The 27,880-nt window shown below is 41.0% G+C and overlaps 1 protein-coding gene across 3 annotated transcripts in view; it reads left to right on the plus strand.

The window, feature by feature from the left end:
* Positions 1 to 27,880, plus strand: part of LOC137372068 (mitogen-activated protein kinase kinase kinase 20-like) — a 163,964-nt gene that overhangs the window by 67,892 nt on the left and 68,192 nt on the right. For 2 of the 3 annotated variants that reach the window (XM_068035428.1, XM_068035429.1), the window contains 3 exons: positions 13,521 to 13,595; positions 16,361 to 16,467; positions 23,273 to 23,408. In XM_068035428.1, the coding sequence (XP_067891529.1) occupies positions 13,521 to 13,595; positions 16,361 to 16,467; positions 23,273 to 23,408 (318 nt within the window). Of the gene's footprint in view, positions 1 to 13,520; positions 13,596 to 16,360; positions 16,468 to 23,272; positions 23,409 to 24,541; positions 27,261 to 27,880 lie in introns of those variants that run through there. The other variant, XM_068035430.1, reaches the window with a different exon arrangement.

The raw sequence follows: 27,880 nt of genomic DNA on the forward strand, positions 1-27,880 counted from the left end.
TCCTTCTTGTTACAGATTTCTATTTTTTCTATGTTAAGGTCCTACAGTCTGAGGTGGTAATACATTTATATTTCTTTGCTTTTTTTCTCTGAACTGGGGCTAATGTGTGTTTGAAATGGTCTCTTTACAAATTATGTTACTGCATTTATTTTATTCATTCATGGGATGTAAGTCTTGCTGTCAAGACCAGCATTTGTTGCCCATCCCTAATTGCCCTTGAGAAGGTGGTGGTGAGCAGCCTTGTTGAACCACTGCAGTCCCATCTGATGTAGGTACACCCACAGTGCTGTTAGGAAGAGGGTTCCAGGATTTTGACCCAGCAACAGTAAAGGAAAGGCAATATATTTTCAAGTCAGGATGGTGTGTAGCTTGGAGGTGAACTTGCAAGTGATGCTGTTCCTATGCATGTGCTTCCGTTGTCTTAGGTGGTAGAGGTCGTGGGTTTGAAAGGTGCTATTGAAGGAGGCTTGACAAGTTGCTTCAGTGATGATTGTATCTGGTACACACTGCTGCCACTGTGCACCAGTGGTGGAGAGAGTGAATGTTTGAGGTGATGGATGGGGTGCCAGTTATTCTTTCACGGGATGTGAGCATTGCTGGCTAGGTCAGCATTTATTGCCCATCCCGAATTGCCCTTGAAAAGTTGGTGGTGTCCTAGATGGTATTGAGCTTCTTGAGTGTTGTTGGAGCTGCACTCATCCAGGCAAGTGGAGAGTATTCCATCACACTCCTGACTTGTAAATGGTGGATAGACTTTCACGAATCAGGTGAGATACTGCAGAATCCCCAGCCTCTGACTTGCTCTTGTAGCCACAGTACTTATATGGCTGGTCCATTTCAGTTTCTGGTCAATGGTAAACCCTGAATATGTTGATGGTGGAGGATTTAGCGATGGTACTGCTGTTGAACGTCAAGGGGGGATGGTTAGATTCTCTTGCTGCAGTTGGTCATTGCCTGGCACTTGCATGGTACAAATGTTAATTGCCATCTCTCAGCCCATGCCTCCATGATGTCCGTGTCTTGCTGCATGCGGGCGTGGACTGCTTCAGTATCTGAGGAGTTGAGAATGGTACTAAGCACTACAATTATCCCCATTTCTCACCTTATGATGGAGGGAGGGCCATTAATGAAGCAGCTGAAGATGATTGGGCCTAGGACACTACCCTGAGGAGCTCCTGCAGTAATGTCCTGGGGCTGAGATGGTTGGTTTCCAACAGCCACAACCATCTTCTTTTGTGTTACATATGAGTCCAACCAGTAGAGAGTTTTCCCCCTGATTCCCATTTGCTCCAGTTTTACCAGGGCTTCTTGATGCCATACTCAGTCAAATGCTGCCTTGATGTCAAGGGCAGTCACTCTCGCCTCACCTCTGAAGTTCAGCTCTTTTGTCCATGTTTTGGACAAAGGCTGTAATGAGGTTTGGATTCGAGTGGTCCTGGTGGAACCCAAACTGAGCATTGATGAGCAGGTTATAGCTTTGTCCATGACACCTACCACCACTTTGCTGATGATTGAGAGTAGACAAATGGGCCAATAATTGGCTAGATTGGATTTGTTACCTGGGCAACTTTTCACATTGTCGGGTTGCTGCCAGTGCTGTGGCTGTATTGAGCAGCTTGGCTAGAGGCACTGCTAATTCTGGAGCACGTCTTCAGTAATACAGTACTATAATGTGATCTTTTCTAAGTGGAGTATATGAAATAGTATATCTTGTGTCTGTCATTTGTTTTCAGTACAGCAAAATATCCAAAGGCTATGAAACTCACCCAGGAATCTCAATTTAAAAAGAATTCTCCCGAGAGTTCAGATTTAGGGCTTTGGTGATTTTTTTTTCCTCCCCCCCCCCCCTCCCCCCCCACCCAGTATTTACACAGTAATGATGAACTAGCTCTGTGAACTCGCTGCTCAGTCTCCTACTGTGTTCACACATGCGTGATTTTTTAGGCCTCTGTACACATGCAACTCTCCCATATGGTTTTCTCCCTCGTCTTTTAAATGTTTACTGTTTTTGTGCCAATTTTTCCGAACAAGTTATCAAATTTGCCCTGGATGCGGTACTGGTTTGTCTTACTAAGTCTCATTGACTGTAGGAAGTCCCTCAGGAATCTCCAGTTGTACATTGTAATTCTCCCCGCTATTTGAAGCCGTAGTGGAAATGTGGCAACTGGCATGTATCTAAAGCAACATGATGTTAGTCTCGTGTTTTGGTAACTTCTGCATTTACTAACAATTGAACTAAATCTTTCCTTACACACATTAATAAAAGGTTTTCAGTTTTGAGTATTTGCTGTATATCTATCAGAGGTAGAAGTGAACAAATAAAAAGAGGGACTAACGGCAGTGATTATTTCATAAATTTGAACTCTTTAGCAATGAAAATGTTTTTTTTTAGTTTTAACAGCGAGGAATCCAAAGCTAATCTTTTGGTCATCATGTAGGATAGAGGCAACCAATCCTTCAGCCTGCCAGGCCATCTGCAAATGTTGATGCAATCTTAGGGATTCCTGTAGATTTCGGCCAGAATTTTATGCCCCCCCAAAGAGCAGGTGTGGGGTGGAGGAGGTTGCGTAATATGGTGTGGGAGGCTTGGGGGTCCCTTCCTGATCCATTCCCACATCCTCTGCCATTTTACGCGGTGAGGTGAAGGCAAGAAACGGGTTCCCCCCCCAGCCCCAGGCCAATCAGGGCCCTTGAGTGGCCAATTAACAACCACTTAAGGACCTCCACCTGCTGCCACGAGGATTTTACGGTTGGCAGGTGGGTAACCAAGGCCACACAAAAGCCACCTGATAAAAGTAGGAGGCTTTCTGACGGCCTGGGGAGGCCCTCCTGATCGGGCACCCTGTGCCTGACGGAGGGCTCCTCCCGATGCCCCAACACGCCCCAGCCCACCCTCCCCCCACCCCCCACCTTGCCTGGGCCTGACTGATCGCCCCCGGTGAGGCCCCAAAAACTTACCCGTTCTCCGGAACTTCCTGACATCTTCAGTCTTCAACTGGGTTGCAATCCCAGCATTGGCCACCGTTCCTGATGGACTATAAGCTGCTGGCCCACTGATTGGCTGGCAGCACCATTAGACGGGACTTCCTGCCTCAATGAGGTGGAAGTCCTGCCTAAGACCAATTAAGGGCCTGGGGTACTGTAAAATCCAGTCTGGAACCCCAGGCCCAACAGAGGCCTTTGGATGGTGGACAGCTGCTGTCCGGCCACCGTAAAATTCTAGCCTTTTTAGACAATTTAGACCATTCCAGGAATCCTCCTCCTAACTTCCTGAGGATGTCCGCTACTCAAAGAAAAAACAGTACAATTATTTTAATGTTAGTATATAGCAATAGAAATATTGTGCCAGTAAATCAACAGAACCTTGCGAGATCTCCTGGTGGACCTCTTATGTCTAAGGACCCCAGTTTGAAGACCTATTATGGAGGGTATGATCACTCGTGTTCACTATGAAATCATTGTGGAAGGAATTTATTCAGATTTTTTAAAATGATCGAGCAGAAAGTTAAAGTTGTCACAAATGCAGACTCTACACGAAGCTGTTGTATAAAAAGCCTTCCCCAGGTGGATTGCTGTCAGGTTCAGGCATGCCTTCCCAGCCCCAAGTGCAGTTAGATCCTCCTCTCTACTTGGTAGCACTGCTAGGCCCTATTGAGTACCATAAGAGGCTAGGCTCCAGTGCCCCCTCCCTTACATCATCCCAAGCTGCCACATCCTTCTAAAGTAGTACTAAGCTTCATTGTCCTGCTAGGTCCCATCTTTCCCCTGCCTTACTCACAAGTGTTTTCACACCTCAACACTCCTTCACCCAAGTGGTCAGGTCCCAATTTTTCACTCCCCTCCCACAATTAGTGGCAGATCCTACCTTGTCTCCCACACAGCGAATGCTGCCGAGGCCCAAGCCGCCTATTCTATTCCTAAATTCATGCCTGAGCCATAAGTTAAACACATGTGCCAGACCCCCCACTGCCTCTCTTCATCTCATCCTATGAGCCTGTGCTAACTCCACACACCATCCTACTCCCAGCTGCTGTAACCTGGAACACGGATAGCTCAGGCGGTAGAGCATCAGACTTCTGAGGGTCCAGAGTTGTAGCATAGTGGTTATGTTACTGGGCTAGTAATCTAGAGGCCTGATCTAATGATCTGACATGAGTTCAAATCCCACCACAAAAGGTGGGGAATTTAAATTCAGTTAATCAATATCTAGAATAAAAAGCTGATATCAGTAATAGTTACCATGAAACTATTGGATTGTCGTAAAAACCCATCTGGTTCACTAATGCCTTCTTCTGTCCTTACCTGGTCTGACCTATATGTGACTCCTGACTCAAAGCAATGTGGTTGACTGTTGACTCCTGACTGCTCTGTGAAATAGCCTAGCAAGTCACTCAGTTGTATTCAAGAGATGGCTAACCACCACCTCCTCAAGGGTAATTGGGGATTGGCAATAAATACTGGTCATACCAGTGATGCCCATATCCTGTGAATGAATAATAAAAAAAAAAATCTCTTCACTGCACATGTTGCACTAGCTTCCAGGTGGCTTGGTCCTATGTTTGACAAAAGTAAGCAGTAGCAATTCAGTACATTAGTAAAAGGAGGCATGCTGAGTTATTCAAAGACATCGGAAGACGTACAGAAAATGTCCATAAGCCATGGGCATTTCCAGAGGCAACAAATCATCCTTGGTTCATTTTTGTCAAACCAAAATTACATAATATTTCACTTTCTGATTTGGTGAATACCTGGCAAAAGATACCAATGATTATCCAGCAAACCTCACAAAATCAACCAGTCGCTTGCTTAAAAGAAATTTCAAACTAGTTTGACATCCCACTAAAAGCACTTTTTTTTTTAATCTGTAAAATATAAAAACAAAATAACCACACCTTGTGCCACCAAAGCTAAGGGAGATCTCACTATGCCAGAAAAGGACTCTCTGCAATGTGGAAGAAAGCACTCCTGCCAGCACTTGAACCAGCAGCTGTTCACGTCAGTACCTATGAGAAATTGGAGAAAGGCTGATTGCTTCCTACTCAAGACAAGAGGAGAGTGGTTATACTGATCAACAACCACCTTCCCTTCAGTTTGTCGGCAAATGCCCTCAGATTTCCATCTTAATAAAATGTCAAATAGCAGGATAGCCCATATTGATGTTTCCATGTTCACCACATCAACATTGGGACAGACTGTCCACAAGCATAGGGAAGCCAGTCTAAAAGCACTGTAATGACATGAGCTTGAAGATGTTGGTGGACCCTCCACCCTACAGAAAAGGAATTAACATAGGAGCAGGAGTAGGCCATTCAGTCTGTCGAGCCTGCTCCGCCATTCAATTAGATCATGGCTGATCATCTACCTCAATGCCTTGTACTGTAATCCACAAAAGGATATACTATTACTTCTGAAGTAATACCACATTATCGCAAGCCGTACACCGTTAAAAGAGCCAGTAGTCATCTCAGAACAATTCCAAGTTATGTCCTAACCCTCCTCCAGATATTGCTGCCTCAGCTATGCCCTCCATGCTAACCTGGACTTCTGATCCAAACTAAACTCACTGTATTGCTGAGAACAGCTGTGAGTACTATCGAGCAATACTCTGATGAGGTCACCGTCTTCATCTTGCCAAGGATGATTTGCAATATAGAACAGAAAATAAAGTTAGAGTCTTAATCCTGAAAAGGTCATAATACAGGAAAAATGGGAACTAAACAAGTTACCAGTAGGTGCTGAAAACACCAAAGTATACCAGAGCCAGATATTCCAAAGAGAGTAATATGCTGAGGAGTCATCTCCCATACAATCTATGGCAGAAAATGCAAAATAGCAATATTTCAACATTTAAATGGGGCAATGGTAACATTGCCACTGCTGCTAATAAGAGAACGAGTTTGCAAAGTACTATGTCTTGTACTTGCACTAGTAACAAACCATGCAACAGGAAATTGGACAATACTTATATAACCGCCCCCTTCAACCGACCAAGGAAAGTGCACAGTTACTCAATGCCCTGTTCTCAACCAAGAACATTAGCTGCGGTTAGAAGCTTCCAATGTGGGAAAGTCTCAGGACTTAATGACTAACCTGCTGATTTTTACAAGTTTGTTCCAAGAACTTGTTTGTGGATTTTATTCCTCTCACTGAAATGTTACACTATGTGTTGGAGATAAAGACTCTCCCACATATTCTAAGGGCAGACACAATCACAATGCATAAGATGGATAAGGATCTGATGCAGTGCTCATCATGCAGAACTATATCCATCCTCTTTGCTGATTATGAAAACGGGTCAAGATTCTGACTTTCAGATTAAATGCAGTCACACTTGGCTTAGCCCACATCGACTGAACTGAAGTTTGTACGAGACCATCTCCTGAAGGAAACCAGTATGTGGTGATTTGGCGTGGTGCATCACTGGAATAACTGCAAAATGCTTATTCTAGTATTCTCCCTGGCAGCGAAAATCGCATTCCATTGGGTGGAGTGACAATTCCTCTTCACAGTGATCAAGAGAATGGCCTTTGACACATTTAGGAAATGGATTGCAATCCTAAACTCACACCCCACATCCACAGTATTTGTCAGTGGATTTGGATAACCTGAATACCCATTCTACTGGGGATCAGACAGCAATGCTGTCTATCCCCTCCTATCTGGCCTTGCATTGAATCTCTGGTATCATGCGTCAGAGTGAACCCATGCATCCCCAGAGTAGAAGCAGAGGGACTGAACATAAAATATCTGTTTTCAGCCCAACTATCTCAACCCCCAACATCTTTCAAAGCTTCAAAACATTTTGGTGACTTTCTGGTTACAAACTAAATTCATCTAAAACAGACAGGACAAATAAGAGAATATGGCCACTTTTCATAAGCAGGGGCCATCTTTAGATATCTTAGTAAAACTGTATCTTACTGAAACTTGCACCTCGACTGCTCCTGGTTAGGATGCAAACAATAAAGGCAAACAGTGTCCCTACTTCCTCTGCCTTTTTCAAATAGAAACATGCCTAATCATTCTGAGACCTAGACAGTTGCATCTACACTTTTTCTAGGAGAGCAGGAGGCCATGAATACAATACAGCACTTGCAGTTTCCAAAACATGAAGAGTTGGGCACTGTTAATGGACAGATCATATCCAAGAGATTGTGACCCAAATACTAATCCTTAAGAAAAATCCATGGCTTGTATTGGTCATCTCTGCATAATTTGATCATACTCCTGCACTCAGTCATACCATGACCTTACAATTCCAGGAGCCATCTCAGTATTTGTTGAGTCCCTGCCCACTGGAGAGGGTGGGTCCATTGCAGTGAGCAGGCTAGTGCAACACTCTTGCTGCTATCTACAAGAAGATGCATCCCCCTCTAAGATGAAATGTAAACCTCTCCACAACTGGTTGAAACCTGGACGATATATGCCAATCCAAACAGTTGGGGAAGTGGGGGGTGGCAATGTTTTACTATGGCTTCTACCTAATCTTGGGAAGTATCAACCAGTCTGGAGCCTGTCCTTTGGATTTCAGTCAACAGAAACTGCCCTTCTTGCCAGTAAAGCAACCTACTGGCCATAAATGACGCCTCCAACCAGCATATCCATTAAAATATCGGGCTTCTTTCTCCCCCACCCCCCCCCAACCCGACCCCAATCTCCAGGCCTAATTCACCTTGAGAGACCAAGACCAGACAAGTTGCTTCAAACCCCAACCCACATTGCTCCCAATGGAAGCAGGGTAATGGCAAAAAAAACCTGCATCAATTCACTCACCTCATAAACACTGTGCAATCAATTACATGACTTCATGTAATATGTATGTATATATACATGTAAATGTGTAATAGCTTCTTAAAATATGTCGATGTACTGTTTGAAAAATCTACTTTTAAATAAGATGAGGGGTCGGATAAGCTATTGGGGTCTTTTATATACAAAGTAAAGCAATTATGTAAATTAACACATTACTTTTGCTTTATTGCAACTCTAAGTACAACTCATGGATCCTCTTATATTTCAAAGCCTCTGACTTTTATAAAAATGCTCCACTGAGCTATTTGTGATAGTACTTGATTGGGATTTAAAATGGGTGAACTTCATGCAAAAATTGGATGAACAAATTTTTGTTTGTTTATATTATCTAAGGTAAACAAAGTGCTTTATGCGAGAAGTTTCAAAAGAATGCTGGCACAAGCAGCTACTGGATTACAGATCCCAGAATGGACCTTAGCTGCCATCCTCTAGCAGGGCTGATGTTTAGGAGGTTGTGGCACATGCTACAATCAGTCTTGCTCTAGATGATAAAACTGTATTGGAGTTTTAATGACTCAATTAATACACAACTCAACTTTCAGGTATTCAACATATTTTGGAGGGGGGAATTAAACATGTTATTTGATTAACATCTGACTTCTTGTCTATATGACCAGCCTCCATGTGCAGTTTTTCATACCCAAATGAATGTAGCAATCCCAAGCCCAGCATGTGACCAAGAAAATAAGAGCAAAGGAACTGCTCCCTTTGATCATGATGCCCAGAGCTCCTTATCCACAGGCTGCTGCAATGGCAGCAGGTACTGTGACCATGGTTGGGCTCTTGTATGAAACAGGATACATGAAAGAAATGAAAAATAAATTACAATAATAGTTAAAGAATTACAAAGCAATAATTATAATCTGAATACAGCAAAATAAATTGTTACAAATATGACTGCATTTTATAAATCACATTAAATAACTATAAAATGAAATGCTACCTATGCATTAGGATATTATTTCAATTATATTTCCCCACCCATTCTGCTTTTGCCCAGTGCCAGTGCCTGGCAACTGTTTCCTTGCAGAGTAAGGTTCCAGCTGCTTGATATCCCCCAAACTCCAGCCCTTGCTTCTGTTCCCTTCTAGTTTGAGACACCTTTGTCTTCCACCGACATGCTGTAGCAGCTCCTATACAGTTATTCCATATCTGGCCCTTGGAGCTTCCTGTATCTCAGTTGCTACTAAACAGATACACAGTAACAGTGACTTCACTTCAAAAGTATTAGATTGATTGTAAAGCAATCTTGGGGTGTTTTGTTTTATTTATTCATGGGATATGAGCAATTGCTGGCAAGGCCAGCATTTGTTGCACAACCTCAACGACCCTTGAGAAGGTGGTGGTGAACTGCCACCACAATGTTATTAGGAAGAGACGTCCTGAGGTCATGAGAGATGCCATATAAATGCAATTCTTTTTATTTAATGATAAGATTTCATTATTATTTACAAATTAATAAACTGAATACTGAAATGAATAGATCTCATTTTTAAGTTGATGTCTCTATTTGAATGTTTGCTGTTGTAACTCACCTACCTGCACACGTTCTCCGATGCGCTCCGCTCAGCAATGGGCCTGGCTTCACTCCATTTTGATCCTGGGCCAATGTTACTTACAGGTTCTTCACTACCCACAACCTGCACACTGCCTTATTGCCCACCTCTACACTTCAGAAGCAGTACTGCAGGAGATCCCCTAGTAAAATATAAATGGACAGTGGAACCTCACTAATGCTCCTTACATGAAGATACCGAAGAACAACTAATCATCAGGCATAATTTTTTTTTCAAGTTCTTTCATGGGATATGGGCACCATTGGCAGGACCAGCATTTGTTGCCCATCCCTGATTGCCGTTGACAACTGAGTGGTTTGCTGAGCCATTTCAGAGGGCATTTACGAGTCAACCACATTGCTGTGGGTCTGGAGGTGCATGTAGGTCAGACAGGGTAAGGACAGCAGATTTCCTTTCCTAAAGGACATTGTGATCCAGGTGTTTTTTTTTACAACAATCGATGATAGTTTCATGGCATCATTACTGAGAGTTTTCAAATCTAGATCTTTATTAATTAACTGAATTTAAATTCCACCAGCCGCATGGTGGGATTGGAACCTGTGTCCTCGGCATTAGCCTGGGCCTCTGGATTACTAGTCCATTATCACTATGCCACCGTCTCCCCGCCAAAAATAGAAATATACATTTGGGTCAAAGCCCTTCAGAAGTCAAGTTTGAGGAACGATCCCTATTGAAGATATTAGCCTATTTCAACTGATTGTAAATTTCCAGCATTTCTTTATTCCGAGTGTTCATTTATTTTTCTTTTAGTGACTAATTCCTTTCCCAGTGTTGCACAGGTTCATACCTAATTCTTGAAATTTTTCAATGAAGTAAAATAGGCTTGATCATTTTCTAATTTAGATACTATTCCCAATATTAGGTAATGCTATGAAAAATGTATCAATTGTTCGGACTAGTTGTCAGTGTGCATAGAGTCAATTAACAGTGATCTCAAGAAGAGCATGGTCCACTTGATACAATATTGCAATCACTCATCACGTACTTAAGTAGTGACTTATTTGTTCAAATTCTTAATTTCACTCTTTTCCTCCCTCTCGCCCCTTACCCACTCCTTCATCCTGTCTTCCTCCCCCTCTCTCACAAAGCTTGGGTGAGACCAGGCAGCCTGTAAAATAAATTCACAATCAGCTAACTTTTCAGCAAGAACTTTAAAGTGAGCTTGTGCCCAGGGCATCAGTAAAGTCGCAACTTTGTTGTTTTTCATTAACTGAAGCCCATAGGTAATTGATTTCATGAGGAAAAGAGCATTCTGTTCATTTATGTATTTTACATAAAATAAGCCAGTCTGTTGGGTGCAGTCATGCTTGTCTCAATAAAATTCTTAGTCTGTTTTCTGCGGAGAGAGAGGAGAGTACACGTGACATTTCTATAGGTGCTATATGGAATAGGCTTTTATGTTATGGTACCAGATCAAGCTATCATTTATCAGGTCGTTAAAATGCACTCCTAATTGGAGGGAACAAAAGGAGTGATCATTGACACAGAATCCAGGAAAATATCTATTGCAAAACCTGAAAATTGAGACAATGATGTGGAGAGTCAATACTGATTTTATAAATTACCGTGTTTGACATCCTAACTTTTTGTCCTTGGCTGTACACGATTGCGTTCCAAAGCCTCTGGAGCATTTATTTCCAAAAGGCCTATATTAACATCTTCCCCCAGTAACTTAGTGGGTAAATGTACTATGTGGTGTGTTTAAAAAGCTACATAGGGTAGTGACGCCGCAACTTTGATCTAAGTCCATGCTGAGTTAACTGACACGTGGCGCTGATAAAATTGATTTTAGTGTCCATTGGGTAGGATGGGAAAATTTGGCCTGGGCTTTCGCTCCTGTTTGGTATTCAGTAATTCTCGCTGGAAGTTGTACATGTGGACATTAGGTGAGGACACAAGCAGAATTAGTAGTAATGCTTCCTACAAGTAAACCAGGGCTGTCCAACATACGGCCCGTGGGTCACCATCTGGCCTGCCAAAGGTTTCCATCTGCCCGCAGGTGTATTTCAGAGATGAGAAATTTTCCATTGTCGTCGTCTTTCAGACTGGCTTTTGAATAAAATCATGCTGTCAGTTTCACTGCTGACAAGTGCTGACATCGGGAACAGCGATTTCCCAACTTCAGATAGATTTGGGATTTTCTGGTGGGTTCTGACTTCAGCCCGAATCTGTCCAAAGTTCAGAAACTGCTGTTCCTGATGTTAGCAACTGTCAGCTGTGAAACTGACAGCGCAATTTAAAAAAAAACTGACCAACTACAAAGTTGCTGTGATGAGCGCTCCCACACCCTGCAACTGTCAGAGAGGGTGGGAGGGACAGAGAGAGACACGCGCACGGGGGGTGCAGAGAGAGAAAGGGCATGGACAGAGAGGGGGGGGGAAACAACACAGAGAGGGGGAAACACATGGAGCGATAGACACAGAGAGAGAGGGAGAGAGTGACCAAGATCACTCCTGACAGACATCTATCCAAAATACTCTGCATCGCTACAGTGTGTGGGCAAACATTGACTACTTGTGCAAGCAAAAAAATGCCAGGTAGCTCACTAAATCAGTGTCTAACATAATGATGAGAAAGTAAGTCAATAAATTAATCTTCTCATTTAAAACTTCTTCACAGAAATGCACATTTGTTGTTTTGATTAATAGATAAATTTTTAATAACTTTATCTTTTTAAAAAAAAAATTGTCTCACTGGCCCCTTATGTATGATAAAAATTGTCATGTAGCCCTCCACACGAAAAGGTTGGACACACAGCCTGTGAAAGCTCACCAATGAAGATAAACTTCAATCGAGCCTTGGTCCAATCATACACAAAAGAGCTGAATGCCAGAGGTAACATGACATCAAGGCAGCATTTGACCAAATATGGCATCAAGGAGCCCTAGCAAAGTTGAAATCAGTGGGAATCCGGGGAAAGCTGTCCACTGGCTGGAGTCATACTTAGCACAAAGGAAGATGGTTGTGCTTGTTGAAGGCCAATTATCTAAGCCCAAGGACATTGCTGCAAGGGTTGCTGAGGGTAGTGTCCTAGGCCCAACCATCTTCAGCTGCTTCATCAATGACTTGCCCTCTATCGTAAGGTGATATTTGCTGATGATTGCACAATGCTCAGTATCATTTGACATTCCTCAGATACTGAAGCCATCTCTGCCCGCATGCAGTAAGACGTGGACCACATTCAGGCTTGGGCTGATAAATGGCAAGTAACATTTGCGCCACACGAGTTCCAGGCAATGACCATCTCCATCAAGAGAGAATCTAACCATCTCCCCTTGATGTCAACGGCATTGCCATCTCTGCATCCCCCGCAATCAACACCCTGGGAATGATCATTGACCAGAAACTGAACTGGACCAACCACATAAATACTGAGGCTACAAGAGTAGTTCAGAGCTGGGAATTCTGCAGCAAATTACTCATCTCCGGACTTCCCAAAGCCAGTCCACCATCTACAAGTCAGGAGTGTGATGGAATACCCTCCACTAGCCTGGATGGGTGCAGCTCCGACAACACTGAAGAAGCTCGACATCATCCAGGCCAAAGCAGCCTCCTTGATTGGCATCCCATCCACCACCTTAAAGATTTTCTCTTTCCACCATAGGCACACAGTGGCAGCAGTGTGTACCATATCCAAGTTGCATTGCATCAACTCACCAAACCTCTTAGAACCTTTCAAACTCACAACCTCTACCACCTAGGACAAAGGCAGCAGATGCACGGGAACACCAGCACCTGCAAATTCTCCTCCAAGCCATACAACATCCTGATTTGGAACGATATTGCCATTCCTTCACGGTTGCTGGGTCAAATTCCTTGAACACTCTCCCTAACAGCACTGTGAGTGTACCTACTGTAGCAGTTCAAGAAGGCGGCTCACCACCACCTTATCAAGGGCAATTAGGGATGGACAGCAAATGCTGGCTTTGCCAGTGATGCTCACATCCCAGAAACAAATAAAAAAAAATTGAATGAAATACAGAGTGGTGCTGACACTCTTGAAACCACACTACAGTACGATGTTGCTGTCTTCAGGAAGGAAGGAAGAAAATTATAAAGTACCAGCTTGGTTGATTCTACTATCCATGTTTTCTTAGGTTTACTTTGTGTAATAATTTGCTATTATTACAGAGATTGACCATTCCGAAGGGCTGTCCTGCCAGTTTTGCAGAACTACTGCATCAGTCCTGGGAAATGCATCCCAAAGTAAGTACTGAGATCTTAAACTATTTTTTACATTGAGAGAATGTGTTTGATGACAGAGTTGGATTGGGGGACATGGGCTATTGGGGAGGTTCTTCTACTTACAGCATTATCTAGTATAAATTTTGCAGCCTTGGAGACCCATATTTTCATGGGACCCAAAAGCTGCTGTCAATCAACACGTCACTTTCTACAAATGAATTAAATGGAAGAGAGCACTTCTCAGTACTGTTGGATCTCTGCTACAATGCACACATTGGGGACCTCTGTACTTGTCATAGAGTTATACAGCACAGAAACAGGCCCTTCGGCCCATCGTGTCTGTGCCGGCGCTATGTTTTTTAGAACACCAAAAGTATTCATGGGCTTGACAAATGTAACCATTCATCAGTTATGGTTCCTTCACACAGCCTGAAGCACCTAATGCAATGTTCCTAAAATGAACTGATTGTGAGATTGAGCAGTGTACTGTGTTAAAAACATATAGAAAAAACAGCTGCGGCTCTCAGATACACATTCCTATAGGGGGCTTTTATTTTGTAATCCTGTTATATTATACCAAACTCCATAGGCTGCCATCTCCCATTTATGTTACTCATCCAATGTGGTTCTCCTTAGGCCCTTAGGAGGTATGTTTGAGAAGACTGACTTGTTTTCCTGTGCATGCATGCAGCAAAATGATGCCACTCTAGCTCTTTGTTTCCATCAGTTTCTAATTGGGCAGCTTGCCATGATCAGCAGTATGCCACATCTCGGAGCCGCCACTATCCTTCTCGAAGCCAATATTACTAAATAGAGCTGCACGCTTCCCTCCTGTACAAATACAATCAGCATCAATTATCTGAAAAATCAAATACTATTCTTGCAGAAAATTACTGATAAGATCTTCGCCACTTAGCATGGATGAACTGTATTCTTGCTGCTGACATTGATGCCATGACTCACATTTAATAGGCCAGAATTAGAGCCAGTGAATCTGGCAGCAGCTTTCAAGATGGACACAACAGTGGTCTACTGCTGTCAGAATAATGAAGGTCATATTTATGAGTGCAGCTGCCAACAGGAGAAGTGTGCATTTACTATCAGCTATGCTCTTTTAACATAAAAAGACCTATAGAACTTTTGAATTCGGTGGACTTCACCAAAATAATTGTAGACTTCAGATATTGTATATTCAGCACGTGGATATTTAAAGCAAGTATTTCCGACATATTTTCTTTTCAAGTTTGTGTTGTTGGAAGTCAGTGCTTCACACATCCACCTTCCTTCCTTTGGAAAGGAACAGTAGTACTGTCAATCACAGTAACTACAATGTTGTCCATGTTTTGCGATTATTGCAGAACTGGGTTAAATTACACTGCAACATGCTGTAGTTAGCTTTGACATACTGATTCAATACTAAAAGATGTAAGTAGTGTGAAGGAAATAAAAGGTTTCAGTGATGTTATCCATAAATAATAAACTATTTGATATAAAAAAGAACATAAGAGCAGGCCATTCAGCTCTTGAACCTGTTCTGCCATTCATTTGAGATCATGGCTGATCTGTATCTTAACTCCATCCACCTGCCTTGGTTTCATATCCTTTAATAACTTTGTCTAACAAATGTCTATCGATCTCAGATTTAAAATTGTTAACTGAGCTAGCATTTACTGCTTTTTGTGCAAGAGGTTTCTACACTTCTACCATCCATTGCATGAAGAAGTGATTCCTAATTTCTCCCTTAACGGCCTGGCTCTGATTTAATGGTTATGTCCCCTGGCCCTAGATTGTCCCACCAGCTAAATTTTTCTCTCTAACCACCCAGTCAGGATCTTTCAAAATCCCAAAAAACTTCAATCAAATCACCGCTTTAATCCTCTTTATTCTGGGGAATACAAGCTTAGTTTATGTATCTCTCCTCACAATCTAACCCTTGGACCCCTAGTAATATTCTGGGGAATCTGCAATATACTTCCACGGCTAATATCTCCTTACTGATGTGCGATGCCCAGAACTGTGTGCAGCCAGGACTTTGTATAGCTGTATCGAAACTTCGTTCCCTTTGTATTCTAGCCCACTATGAAGGCTAACATTCCATTAGCCTTTTTAAATTATTTTTTGTACCTGACTACTACATTTTAATAAAAGCAAAATACTGCGGATGCTGGAAATCTGAAACAAAAACAAGAAATGCTGGAATCACTCAGCAGGTCTGGCAGCATCTGTGGAAAGAGAAGCAGAGTTAACGTTTCGGGTCAGCGACCCTTCTTCGGAAGGGTCGCTGACCCGAAACGTTAACTCTGCTTCTCTTTCCACAGATGCTGCCAGACCTTCTGAGTGATTCCAGCATTTCTTGTTTTTGTACTACATTTTAATGATCTGTGTACTTGAACTCCTAAATCGCTATGGATCTTCACTGTTCCTAGCTTTTCACCATTTAAATAATACTCAGATCTAACATTTTTTTTGGTCCAGCAGGGATGATCTAGTACTTAACTGCAATAAAATCCATCTGCAACAGTTTTGCCCATTCACTTAATCTATCAACGTCTCTTTGTAATTTTATGCTCTTGTCTACACTATTTTCTTTAGTACCAATCTTTGTGCAATCAAGTGCTATGGTCAGTCAGTTCTGGGACATCTCAACTTCAATGCAACATATAAATTTGTGCCAACTATCAACATCCTCATCTTCCATTTACATTAAATTTATAGATGACACTGTGCACAGTATAAGAAGTTAATTGATTATTGCATTTACATTTACTTCTTGTTGGTTCCTACAGAAAAGGCCAAATTTTAAGCAGATCTTAGGGATTCTTGAGATTATGTCACATGACAGCAAACTTCCGGACCAGTGCAACTCCTTCTTGCACAACAAGGCTCAGTGGAGGTAGGATTTTATCCTCTTTCAGCATGTAGGATGGTTAGTTTAATCTATTAAGCCTTTAAGCTTTGGAATATAGGGGAAATACCACAGCTAGGCTACTGTTTCTATATCATTGGTATGGTACCAAAAAAATGGCATACAGTCAGCGACCTGCAACCTGAGTGTAACTATCCTATTGTGCTACTTGAGGGTTTGTAGAACAGAGGCCTGCTGTCTCTGATGCAGTGTAAAAGGTGAGTTTTCCTCCCTTATATTCATGTTGTGCTGTCAACAGCTTGGAGTGCTGCATATCTATGGTCAACAGCACACTGTCAAGACAGAAACTTTATTCTGCAGTTCCACAATCTAAAATATGTAAATATGTTAAGTACTGATAGCTTTATCCTGTAAATGCTTTTTTGGAGGCTTCACTGGGGATTATCACTTTGAAATTAACTTGATTCATTCACCTCACAAAGTAACTTTAAACATTCCTCAGCTTTGTCATTATGTTTGATAATATGATTGACTACTGAAATGAATTAATAAGCACAACAGATGGTGGGCTGGAATACTGAAAGCATTGCCTTGACTATGGGAGGAGTCATGGATTTTTACTTTTTAACCTGTACAAATTTTATTAACTCAGCTATAGTCCGAAGGATTGAGTGATGCCTGATGAAATGAATTGCTATCTCCTTGGTGTCTTTGAGGGGTTGTATATGTTGGAAAGTCTTTGGTCATGAACACAGCAAAAGCTATGAATGTGGCATTATAATTTATTTACAGTTGATCATGATATATTGCCATTATTTCTTTTTTCTGAACTAAAATGAATTTTTAAGTATCAATAAAATTGAAATGCCGACCAACACTTACTGTTTGGGCTCACAGCTGAAAAATGATCACTTGGCTATGACATATGGAACCAAAATCAGTGTTTTCAGAAAAGGAGGGTAGAAAATTATTGAGAGGAAAAAAATATTAGTAAAGGACTATCAAAGCAAAAGATGTACAGGTGTATGAGATGAAGACCAAGTAGGATATTAAAATTATTTGGAATGATTCATTGACAGGAAGTTTAAATAAAATTCCAAGTTACATTGTTGGGATCAGTTGATGTGATATCTTCAGATTTCAGGTATGGGAAGTAGTTATATTTTGTATGGACTATAATAAATACTTGTTTGATGGTTCTCACTCACATCTGTTTTAAGCAAATGCTGGCATTATTCTAGGCAACGGTGATGTTAATTCAGGACTGTGTTGTGACAGCAGCTATGGTCAAAGTAGAAAGAAAATCTTGGCAGAGGAAAATGTTTAATTAAAAGTAGAACACACAAATGGCTTGTAATATATTCCATAAGTTTTGCAACCAAATTGTCACACCAAGAAACTCAATTAGAGCAAACATTTACTGTCTGCATGGAAAAAGTGAGCATGAGGTGAAGAGTTATTTTTATGTGTCACATGAGACCATATAAATAGCATTGCTCAATGCTGAAAACGTAGTGGCAGTGACTCAGTGGAGACTAATGAGCACTGCAAGGCTTGCATGTTGCAGCTGTATAATGATGACATCTGCGTCATTCTTACTAAAGTGTGCAGTTTGTTGCTGTGATCAATATACTGCACTATGTATTATCTTGTTTTAAGGATTGGGTCAGTACTGGGATGGGGATAATCATTTATAGATTGGACCAATTATTCATAGCTTCAATAAGATTAAAAATATTAAACTAATTTTCTTGAGCAGGAACGGTGGATTGCAAAGATGATGGATGAAATGGATGTAAGAACTAGTAAATTGTAGTCCAGTTTGAATAAAATGTTTTGGGTAAATGGCTCATTGGAAAACAAATCTGGCATGTGGGTTTCACAGAAAAATGCAGCTGACAGTGGAATATGATCCCAAAAATGATGATGAAAATCATGCAACCACATGTAATAAAAATTGGCTTTGATTTATTCCGTCAACGTAAACCTGGAAATAAGATATAAATAATATCAGGTTTTATAGTTAAATGTTAACTTACTTATCCCACAAATAATTGCTTAACAAGTTAAAGCAAAGGCTTTTAATTTAATTTATTGCTTAGTTGAGAGCCTGCCTGCCATGATGAGTTTGTTAGTGCAGGAGTAGTCAAGAATTATTAAAAGGTGCACAAGGGAAGGCTATTTTCCTTGCTGCTCAACACTTTTCGTCGAAGATGTGATTGAGATCAGGAACTCGTCTTGTGGCAGGTGGAAACATGCATTTTACCACAGTGGCTTTCGATAAGCTTAATCATGCAGAGGTAAGCTAGGCGCAGTAACAATTGAGTAACCTTGTGTGAAGCACTGAACTGGACAGCATAGTTCAATCAGGAGAGCATGCCTGGAGCAACACCATGCATACCTAAAAATGAAGTGTCAACCTGGTGAAACTACAACACAGGACTACTTGCATGCCAAACAGCGGAAGCAGCATACAATAGACAGAGCTACGCAATCCCACAACAAATTGATCAGATCAAAGCTCTGCAGTCCTGCCACATCCAGTCGTGAATGTTGGTGGAAAATTAGACAACTAACAAGAGAGGAGGCTCCACAAATATCATCATCTTCAATGATGGGAAGCCCAGCACACCAATGCAAAAGAAAAGGTTGAAGCATTTGTTGAACCTTCAGCCAGGAGTGGCGAGTGGATGATCCATCTCGGGCCTCCTCCTGAGGTCCCCAGCATCACAGATGCCAGTCTTTAGCCAAACAGCTGATGGCACTGGATACTGCAAAGGCTTTGGGTCCTGACAACATCCTGGCTATAGTACTGAAAAGTTGCACTGCAGAACTAGCCGTGCCCCTAGCCAAGCTGGGCCAGTACTGCTAGGACATTGACATCTACCTGACAATGTGGGAAATTGCCCAGGTATGTCCTATCCAGAAAAAGCAGGACAAATCCAACCTGGCCAATTACCACCCCAGCAGTCTACTCTCAATCATCATCAAAGTAATGTAAGGTGTAGTTGACAGTGCTATCAAGCACCACTTAAACAGCAATGCTCAGTTTGGGTTCTGCCAGGACTGCTCGGTTCCCGAAATCATTACAGCCTTGGTGCAAACATGGACAAAAGAGTGTTACGGCCACGTAGTGTGAAGTGGATGGTTCCCTACTGTTCAACTCCCCACCTGACCACAGAAAGTGTATTTGTATTAAGAGTTCTCCCCCACCCTTGGGGTTTTAGTTTTCAAATAAACAGACAGCGACAGGTTTTCTTGTAGGTTTTAAAAAACAGAAAGTCAATTCACCTTAACCCAGAATTCTCGTAACCTCATTCGCTTACGCATTCACTCACTCTGTCTCCCGTGCGCACATACACACACGCACAAGAAGAAACAGATATAAAAGGGAAGGAGGTAGGTGGGGTTTTGTAGGGGAGAAAGGTTACGATAAACCTGTTGAATTCTTTTGAGACTCAAGTTCCAGATAGTTGCAGGCCAAAGATGATTGTAGATTTCTCTCTTAATTGAAGGTTCTGTTGAAGATGGTAGGTCACTTCCAGCTCTCTCTGCTACATAATGTAGATGTTGGATTTTTTCAGCAGGGCATGTGCTTTCTGGCTTGCTGGAATGCCAGCTGTTACAAGTAGCTTCACCTCCTGGGTCAGTCTCTGTCTCTCTCTGTCTGTCTCTCTCTGGCTGTCTTTGTTTTAAGGTAAAACTGTGTTACCTCTCACCTCCTGTTAGGAGACACTCTGGTTTCTTTCTGGTAATCACACAATGGCCCAGGACGTGGCTACTTCACACCTCCTTTGTTTTAGAAGAAGACATTCAATTCTGGAATGTTTGTATGATAGGTGTGAGATGGGTTTCATGAACACCTTTTGGCTTTGAAGACTTGTCCTTTGTCTTTGTCAGACTGTTTAAGTACACAAAAGGTTATTCCCCTTTTCTTTGGTGGCCATTTTGGACCATTGTTCACTTTTTAAAATAAAGGTTCATTATTAAAGACAAAGCCTATTTTTTCATAACTCTTCAGAGTTGGTCCATGAATTTTGTATCATTGCACTTCTGATGTGCGTGACAAGAGCTGAACTCGAGGTGAGGTGAGAGTGATGGTCCTTGATGTCAAGGCAGCATTTGACCGAGTATGGCATCAAGGACCACTAACAAAATTGAAGTCAATGGTAATCAGGGGGAAAACACTTCCCTGGTTGGAGTCATAGCTAGCACAAAGGAAGGTGGTTGTGGTTGTTGGAGGCCAATCATCTCTGCTCCAGGACATTGCTGCAGGAGTTCCTCAGGGTAGCATCCTTGGCCCAACCATCTTCAGCTGCTTCATCAATGACCTCCCTCCATCATAAGGTCAGAAGTGGGGATGGTCGCTGATGATTATACGATGTTCAGTACCATTTTCAAAGTGAAAGGGGAAAAGTTTAGGGGGGATATGCGTGGAAAGTTCTTTACGCAGAGGGTGGTGGGCACCTGGAACGCATTGCCAGCGGAGGTGGTAGATGCGGGCACGATGGAGTCTTTTAAGATGTATCTAGACAGATACATGAATGGGCAGGAAGAAAAGAGATACAGAACCTTAGAAAATAGGCGACATGTTTAGAGAGAGGATCTGGATCGGCGCAGGCTTGGAGGGCCGAAGGGCCTGTTCCTGTGCTGTAATCATCTTTGTTCTTTGTTCTTTGTTCATTCGCAACTCCTTAAATACTGAAGCAGTCCATGTCCATATGCAGAAAGACTTGCATAACATCCAGGCTTGGGCTGAGAAGTGGCAAGTAACATTCGCGTCACACAAGTGCCAGGCAATGACGATCTCCAATAAAGAGAATCTAACCATCTCGCCATGACATTCAATGATATTACCATTGCTGAAACCCCACCATCAACATCTTGGGGATTACCATCGACCAGCCACATAAATGCTGTGGCTACAAAAGCAGGGAATTCTACGGCGAGTAACCCACTTCCCGACTCCCCAAAGCCTGTCCACTCTGCAGGTCAGGAGTGTGATGGAATACTCTCCACTTGCCTGGATGGGTGCAGCTCCAACAACACTCAAGAAGCTCAACACCATCCAGGGCAAAGCAACCCGCTTGATCGGCACCCCATCCACCACCTTCAACATTCATGCCCTCCACCACTGACGCACAGTGGCAGCAGTGTGTACCATATACAAGATGCATTGCAGCAACTCACCATGCCTCCTTCGAGAGCGGAGGGGGGTGGGGGGATTCCCCGTCTTTAAAGGGACAGGGAGCCTGGAGCCGGCCTGTTAATTGGCCCAGTGCCGTAGAGTCACTCCGGGGGTCTCCAGATAGCCGAGGCGGGATTCGGCCCGTCCTTTCAGTCCACCGTCGGGAGCCCTGTCGTGGGCACAAACTTCAGCCCACCAACTTCTGTTTTCTCAATGGCTCAGTGAGTAATGTACTGGCCAGTATGTTACTGAGCCATGGAAATCAAGAAACTCCCAGCTTGTCAATCCTTGATCTGTGTGAATTTAGCTGATCTGACCTGGCATAGCTGCAGGGGTGCTACAAATAGCCTCAGCACTCAGTCCACACTCTCAACATTTAAAATGAACCAACTTTGATTTCTAGTTGAGCGTTTGTTAAAATTTAAATCTCAAGGTATACAGCTCCTAAAATGGGAAATACAACAATTAGAAATCAACTTTCTGTTATATAAAAAAAATCAACATTAGAAAACTATAAAAGTTATGAAATTTGAGTAGCTGAGTCAAACAAATTCAGTTGCTCATCGTTTCAAATTACAGTCATGGTAGGGCAACTGAAAAGACATCACCAATATTTATAGATTTTACATCAATACTAACCTATCAGAAGCATCTGTGTGCTATGAGAGATGGCAAATCTATTTCTCAACAGGGATGTCATATGCATTGCTTTCAAATGGTCTCAGCAGGTCAAAACCAGCTGCTGCATTCTGCCAGTGAGCAATGACGTTAGGGACTTTCAGTTAAGTTTTTATAAAAACATAACAAAAATTCAAAATTTTTGTTACAAAATATATTTTATTATCCTTTCCTCTATAATCTCAGTTTTCCAGTAGTATGCAGCTTCTCAGCTATTCAAACATAAGTTGTTCATACTCAAGGAATGGGGGAGAAGTATTAGACTGTAGAACTGGGAGGTTGTGCTAGATATAGTGACGGTGGGATGGTTTACTTGAATTGTGGTAGTGGGAATGACAATGGTGGGTTGGGATTTTGTTGAAGCTCCTAACATCGGGCTGCATGACTGGGAGAGGGGGTAGGGGTGTGCGGAAGATTGCAGTGGCAGTGGCACGCCATGGAACCTGTGCCGGGATTGTCGGGCCCGATCTTCCCAGTGGCAGCGAGGCTCTGTGACGGCCCCCCGCCACTCTGTATAAAGGAAATATGTAGTCTGTTGAATTACCATATATTCCTAAGTGACGTATGCTGACCTGCTTAGCCTTGTTAACCATCTTATGCTTTAAAATTGGTGTTTAGGAACAGCCTGAGATTATTTTATGTAGAGCTCTCACAATAATACCAATTTCTACTTCCATGGCATGAATGGAAATTGTGGCCAATAGACCAATGCCACTCTGGGAAATGTTTCATACAAAATTTCTGCTCCTAGCCTGTTTTAAATATAAATCATGGTACTATAAGAATCATTTTTGTTTATATATTTACATTTATAAAATATTTAGCACTTTGTGGTAAATTCAAAATGTTGTGGCGCCAACCCAATACTTGTGATTACCTTGGAATTCAGTGAAATTTAATTAGAATTTAAGTGGGAATCCAAAACAATTTGTTCTGATTAGTGAGTGCTATGATTGTTTCCTACAGATGTGAAATAGAGGCCACTTTGGAAAGACTGAAAAAACTTGAACGAGATCTGAGCACAAAAGAACAGGAGTTGAAGGAACGAGAAAGGCGCTTGAAAATGTGGGAGCAAAATCTGGTGGAACAGTCCAGTGCTCCTGTAAGTGTTCATAGCTATGTACTGTCTTATTGTTCAGATGTTACATAACCTAACTGTTTTTAATATTGCAACTATTATTCACATTTTACTATGGTAAAAAAGATCACTTAATAAATACCTATAACATCAAAGAAATTATAACTCTTCGTTTGTTCTCTTGCATGTAAAATGGGTAATCTTTTTTACCAGCAAATATGGGACAAAGATTTTGGGTCTTCTGTTCTGTAAAGAATATATTTGCAGCCGAGCTCTGGAAGCCTTCTGCTTCCTATGCTTTACAGTGCTCCACTTTAACTTCTGAAAATTTTCTTCTATCTGCATCATTTGTGATGTGGTATTCCTGTATGTGAGAGAAAATCAATTTGTGACTGTATTCAACCACTGGCTGTACAGCATTTGTTAAAATATTTTTAGCTTTATGCAAGTTGAGGCAATTGAAAAAGCCGAACTGTACAAGCCTTAGTTTCAAAATCTGTATACTTTTCAGGAAGGTCTTCCTTATCACAGACTGTTTCAAATAGTGACAATGTTGTCTTAGTACATTTTGGTTCTTCAACGTTTTCCAGGGACGATCATAGTAGGTGCAGGGGAGACTGTTTTAACCAGTATCATAACTTAAGGAATATGTCTGAAAAGCCAATGCATTAGGAAATGATGAGACCAAAGGTATTACGTGCATATGCAAGTGATGGAAACAAATGGTCCCAATCTGTTTACACATATCTGTGTTCTGTTATGTAATTAATAAAATTAACATTGGTCTTCATCAAAAAAATCCAAAAGAAAATAGGAGAGATTCCTTGGATTACAGTAAATGCAAACTTACTAAATTAGTTTCTGTTGAAAGAAAACAACTGAAAAAGTTGTCTGGGGCACCCAAAGACAAAGCGATGTGTTGTTATAGGGCTTGTGGTCATGAAAAATCTCCAAATAAAATTGGTTGGCTGGTAATATTGCCCAAATTACATGGAAGAGAACTTAATTGGAAGATTAAGAACTGCTGCACGTATGGTGAGCAACCACAAAATAGAAAAGCATGTCAGTTTTGTGTTTTTTCTAAATATTCTCCAGTGCTGATATTTAACCTTTTCCCTCTTGTGTTCATCTGTGATCTTTCTCCTCTTTTTACTTAGCCTTTCTTACCAATTACTGCAAAATTTTCTGAAGAGTCTTTCTATGAGTCTAAGACAGAGGAGTCAAACAGTACAGAGCTGTCATGTCAGATCACAGCTACCAGTAACGGGGAGGTAGATGGCATGAACAAAAGTCTGCAGGAAATGATGAAAGGTTTTGGCAATATCCTGTCTATGAACCTAGCAGGACCTGTCATGCAGTCTGGGATTCAGATAAATATGCAAGCCAAACAGAATTCCTCCAAATCTACCTGTGTCAGAAAGGGGAAAAAAATCAATATGACGATGGATTTTGGTCACTGGTCACATGATAGTGATTAAATCTAAGCATATAGAGCTTTTGAACATTATTAAAGCAACACATAGTATTAAACTAGTGAATTGTTTGTTCTTTTTCCACGACAATTCTAATTCTTACACAAAAAATTTAACATTTCCGGTCTAGTGCCTTATTTTATGTTGTGAGCTTACATTATTTTTCTAAGCAGAATTTGTATGCATGGCAAAAACTGAAGCATTGTTACTTGTTAGAGTATCAATCTAAACACTGAAGAATTGCAACCATTTATGAAAAGAAATGTTCTAAAATTTTAAAATTCAAAAGTGGAAATATAAATGTAAGTGAAGTATTTCAACATTGAGTTTTCAATACAAAATCATTTTTATAAGATCTGAAACTTATTTATACAACATTTGAGAATATTAACATTATTAAAGGCTGTTTTGAAGTGGCGTGCTTTTCTGTGTTATGTTACCTATTTTCTATTTCCTGTTTTTCAATAAACTTAGTGGCTTATTTACTGTTGTCTGGGTTCTCTTTCCTTCTGGGTAGTAATTTTGAAAAAAAAGTTTGGTGTATGTCTACCTTCCAAAACTCTTTATACTATTTTCACTTCTATTTATTGCGCCCACGCTTTTAATCTACTCTGCTTTACAGTGGATGCCTACTTACAGATTCTCCTCTAACAAGAGTTCAGTCACCTTCCTAGCTCAGTTGGTGAGAGATATCCCTGCATTCTACCGCTGCTGAGTAAATCAGTATCTAGGACTCCAAATTATTAAAAGGCTGGAGTTTTGGCCATTTTTGAGAACCGTCCTCTGGACTATGATGTAAAGCAAACATCTTTGCTGCTCTGGTATGGAGGACTAGGTGATTCTCTTGCATTTAATTTTGTCAGATCAATAAATAAGTACAAGATTTTGTTGGTTTCTTCATTTGGGTTATTGTCCATTGCCCACATATTCTTGGCAATAAAATGCCAAATGCACAACAATCTAATTACTGCCATTTTGATCACCATGTTTTAATGTATACTTGTGGAAATCTGCTATTCTGGTCTAGTGCTGGGACTTAAACAGAGCTTACCTAATATTTACAGCAAATATCCAAGAGTGAATATTACTGTCAATCAATGACACAAGATAGAGGGAAACGCAGTGATCTACAAACTAATTTTAATGGGATTCAATTAAAGCTTAACTTATCTTAAAAGGAATTAACCCCAAATAGTTAAGTTGGATATTTCATTACATTCACCTTTTACTTCCTTTGCTTTCTCTGGTGTTCCTGTGGTCAGAGCACTCTATAATTGCTAATGTTGGCCCTAGAGAGAGTGGAAATATTGTTGAAGCCAAGCTTTACATTGTGATTAGAAATCCTCTGTGCGAGCATACTACTTGTGATTTTAAGAGAAAGTTAAGCCAGGATGACCTTGGAGCTTTAACTAAGCAATTAGAGTGCTCTGGCCATCATAATAAGAAGCTACAGAATAGCAGAGGGGAATAAAAATGAGTAATGTGAACACTGGCTTCTTGACTTTGTCGTTCATAGATCATTCATTGATCTCTGCTCATGTAGCTCATCAAAACCCTCATCAAAATCAGATTTAATCTTTTAATATCCTAAATTTACTCCTTAGGATATTGGGACAGATCTTCCATTTAAATTAACTGAAGAAAATGGAGTTTGTTTCATTTCTAGGCATACACTACAATCTGCCCAAATTTCCCATTCCCATTGTGTTATCTCCACACAATTCAGTAACCCTGGGTGCAAACCTAGAAAAATCTCTCCTATTATGTCTTGTAATAAATGTAAAGCTATAGCAATGTATTTAAAGGTATTTAACTGCTAATTATTGTGGTCCAATTAAAAACCAGCAGAAATGGAAATCCGAGTATCTATAACAAATGGATATAGATTTGAATTGTTTGATTCATAAATCACTACTGCAATCGTTTTATTAAGTCCCAGATAATTTATCAGAGTAATGATTAGCAGAAAATAAATCTGATTCCATTTTTGGGAAAGAAGTATTTTTTAAAAAACAAGTCTTATCGTATCCAAGTCTGCTATAGATTATTTTGCACAGCATTACATACGTTACCTTGTCTTACAGCAGGTAACTATTCCAGCAATAGATACTCCCTTGTTATAAAGTTCCTCCTCATATTCTTTCTTTGCTGCATGGAAAAACACTAGGAGAATACTGAATTCAAATAATTGCTTTTTCTGCTCCAATCTGTATCAAAACAAATTCGTCAAAGCATGGCCATGAACAAGTAAATATTTAATGCTGATCAGTTGTAATTGGTGTTGTTTCTGTTAGTCATCAAATTCTTGCTTATACCAAACATTGCAACGAAGAAACCAAACAGCAACTGGCATTTATATAGTACTTTTAAAGTAGTAAAATGTCCGAAGATGCTTCTATTTGATTTTGAGATAATAGATTATTTTAAATTGTAACTTTTTCTCTGCATTACCTAGTGTTTAATAGACAAAATAAAATGTAAAGAACACTCTGACTTTGTTATCTTGGTCTTAATGAAATTGCATAGTAAATGTGGACCACATGTGGTCGGTGTGGAATACTTGATAGATATGAGTGCCACCTACTGGATTTAAGATATTTATCACAAGTTCATGGAAAAATTAAATTTCTCCGTATTTCAGTCCAAATTCACTTTATTCCTCCAGTAACTAGAAGCATTACCTGATGTAACACTGACCTATTCAGACCAGAACATCCCACGATCAACACCTGGTCTTTGCTGAATTAGTTTTACCAGCTCGGCAGTCCAATTGGGCTCTGTGTTATTTGGTTAGAGAAAGGGAACATCAACCAGGGTTCCTGCTCGTGACTGCTAACCAGTGGCAAAACAACAACAACTTGTATCGATATAGCACCTTTAATGTGATAAAACATCCCAAGGCATTTCACAGGAGAGCAACCAAGCAAAAATTAGAACCGAACCAAAGAAAGAGATATTAGGACAGGTGATTAAAAGCTTGGTCAAAGAGGTAGGTTTTAAGAAGTGTCTTAATGGAAGAGACAG

The sequence above is a fragment of the Heterodontus francisci genome, chromosome 7 (assembly GCF_036365525.1).
Source record: "Heterodontus francisci isolate sHetFra1 chromosome 7, sHetFra1.hap1, whole genome shotgun sequence".
Lineage (NCBI taxonomy): Eukaryota > Metazoa > Chordata > Chondrichthyes > Heterodontiformes > Heterodontidae > Heterodontus > Heterodontus francisci.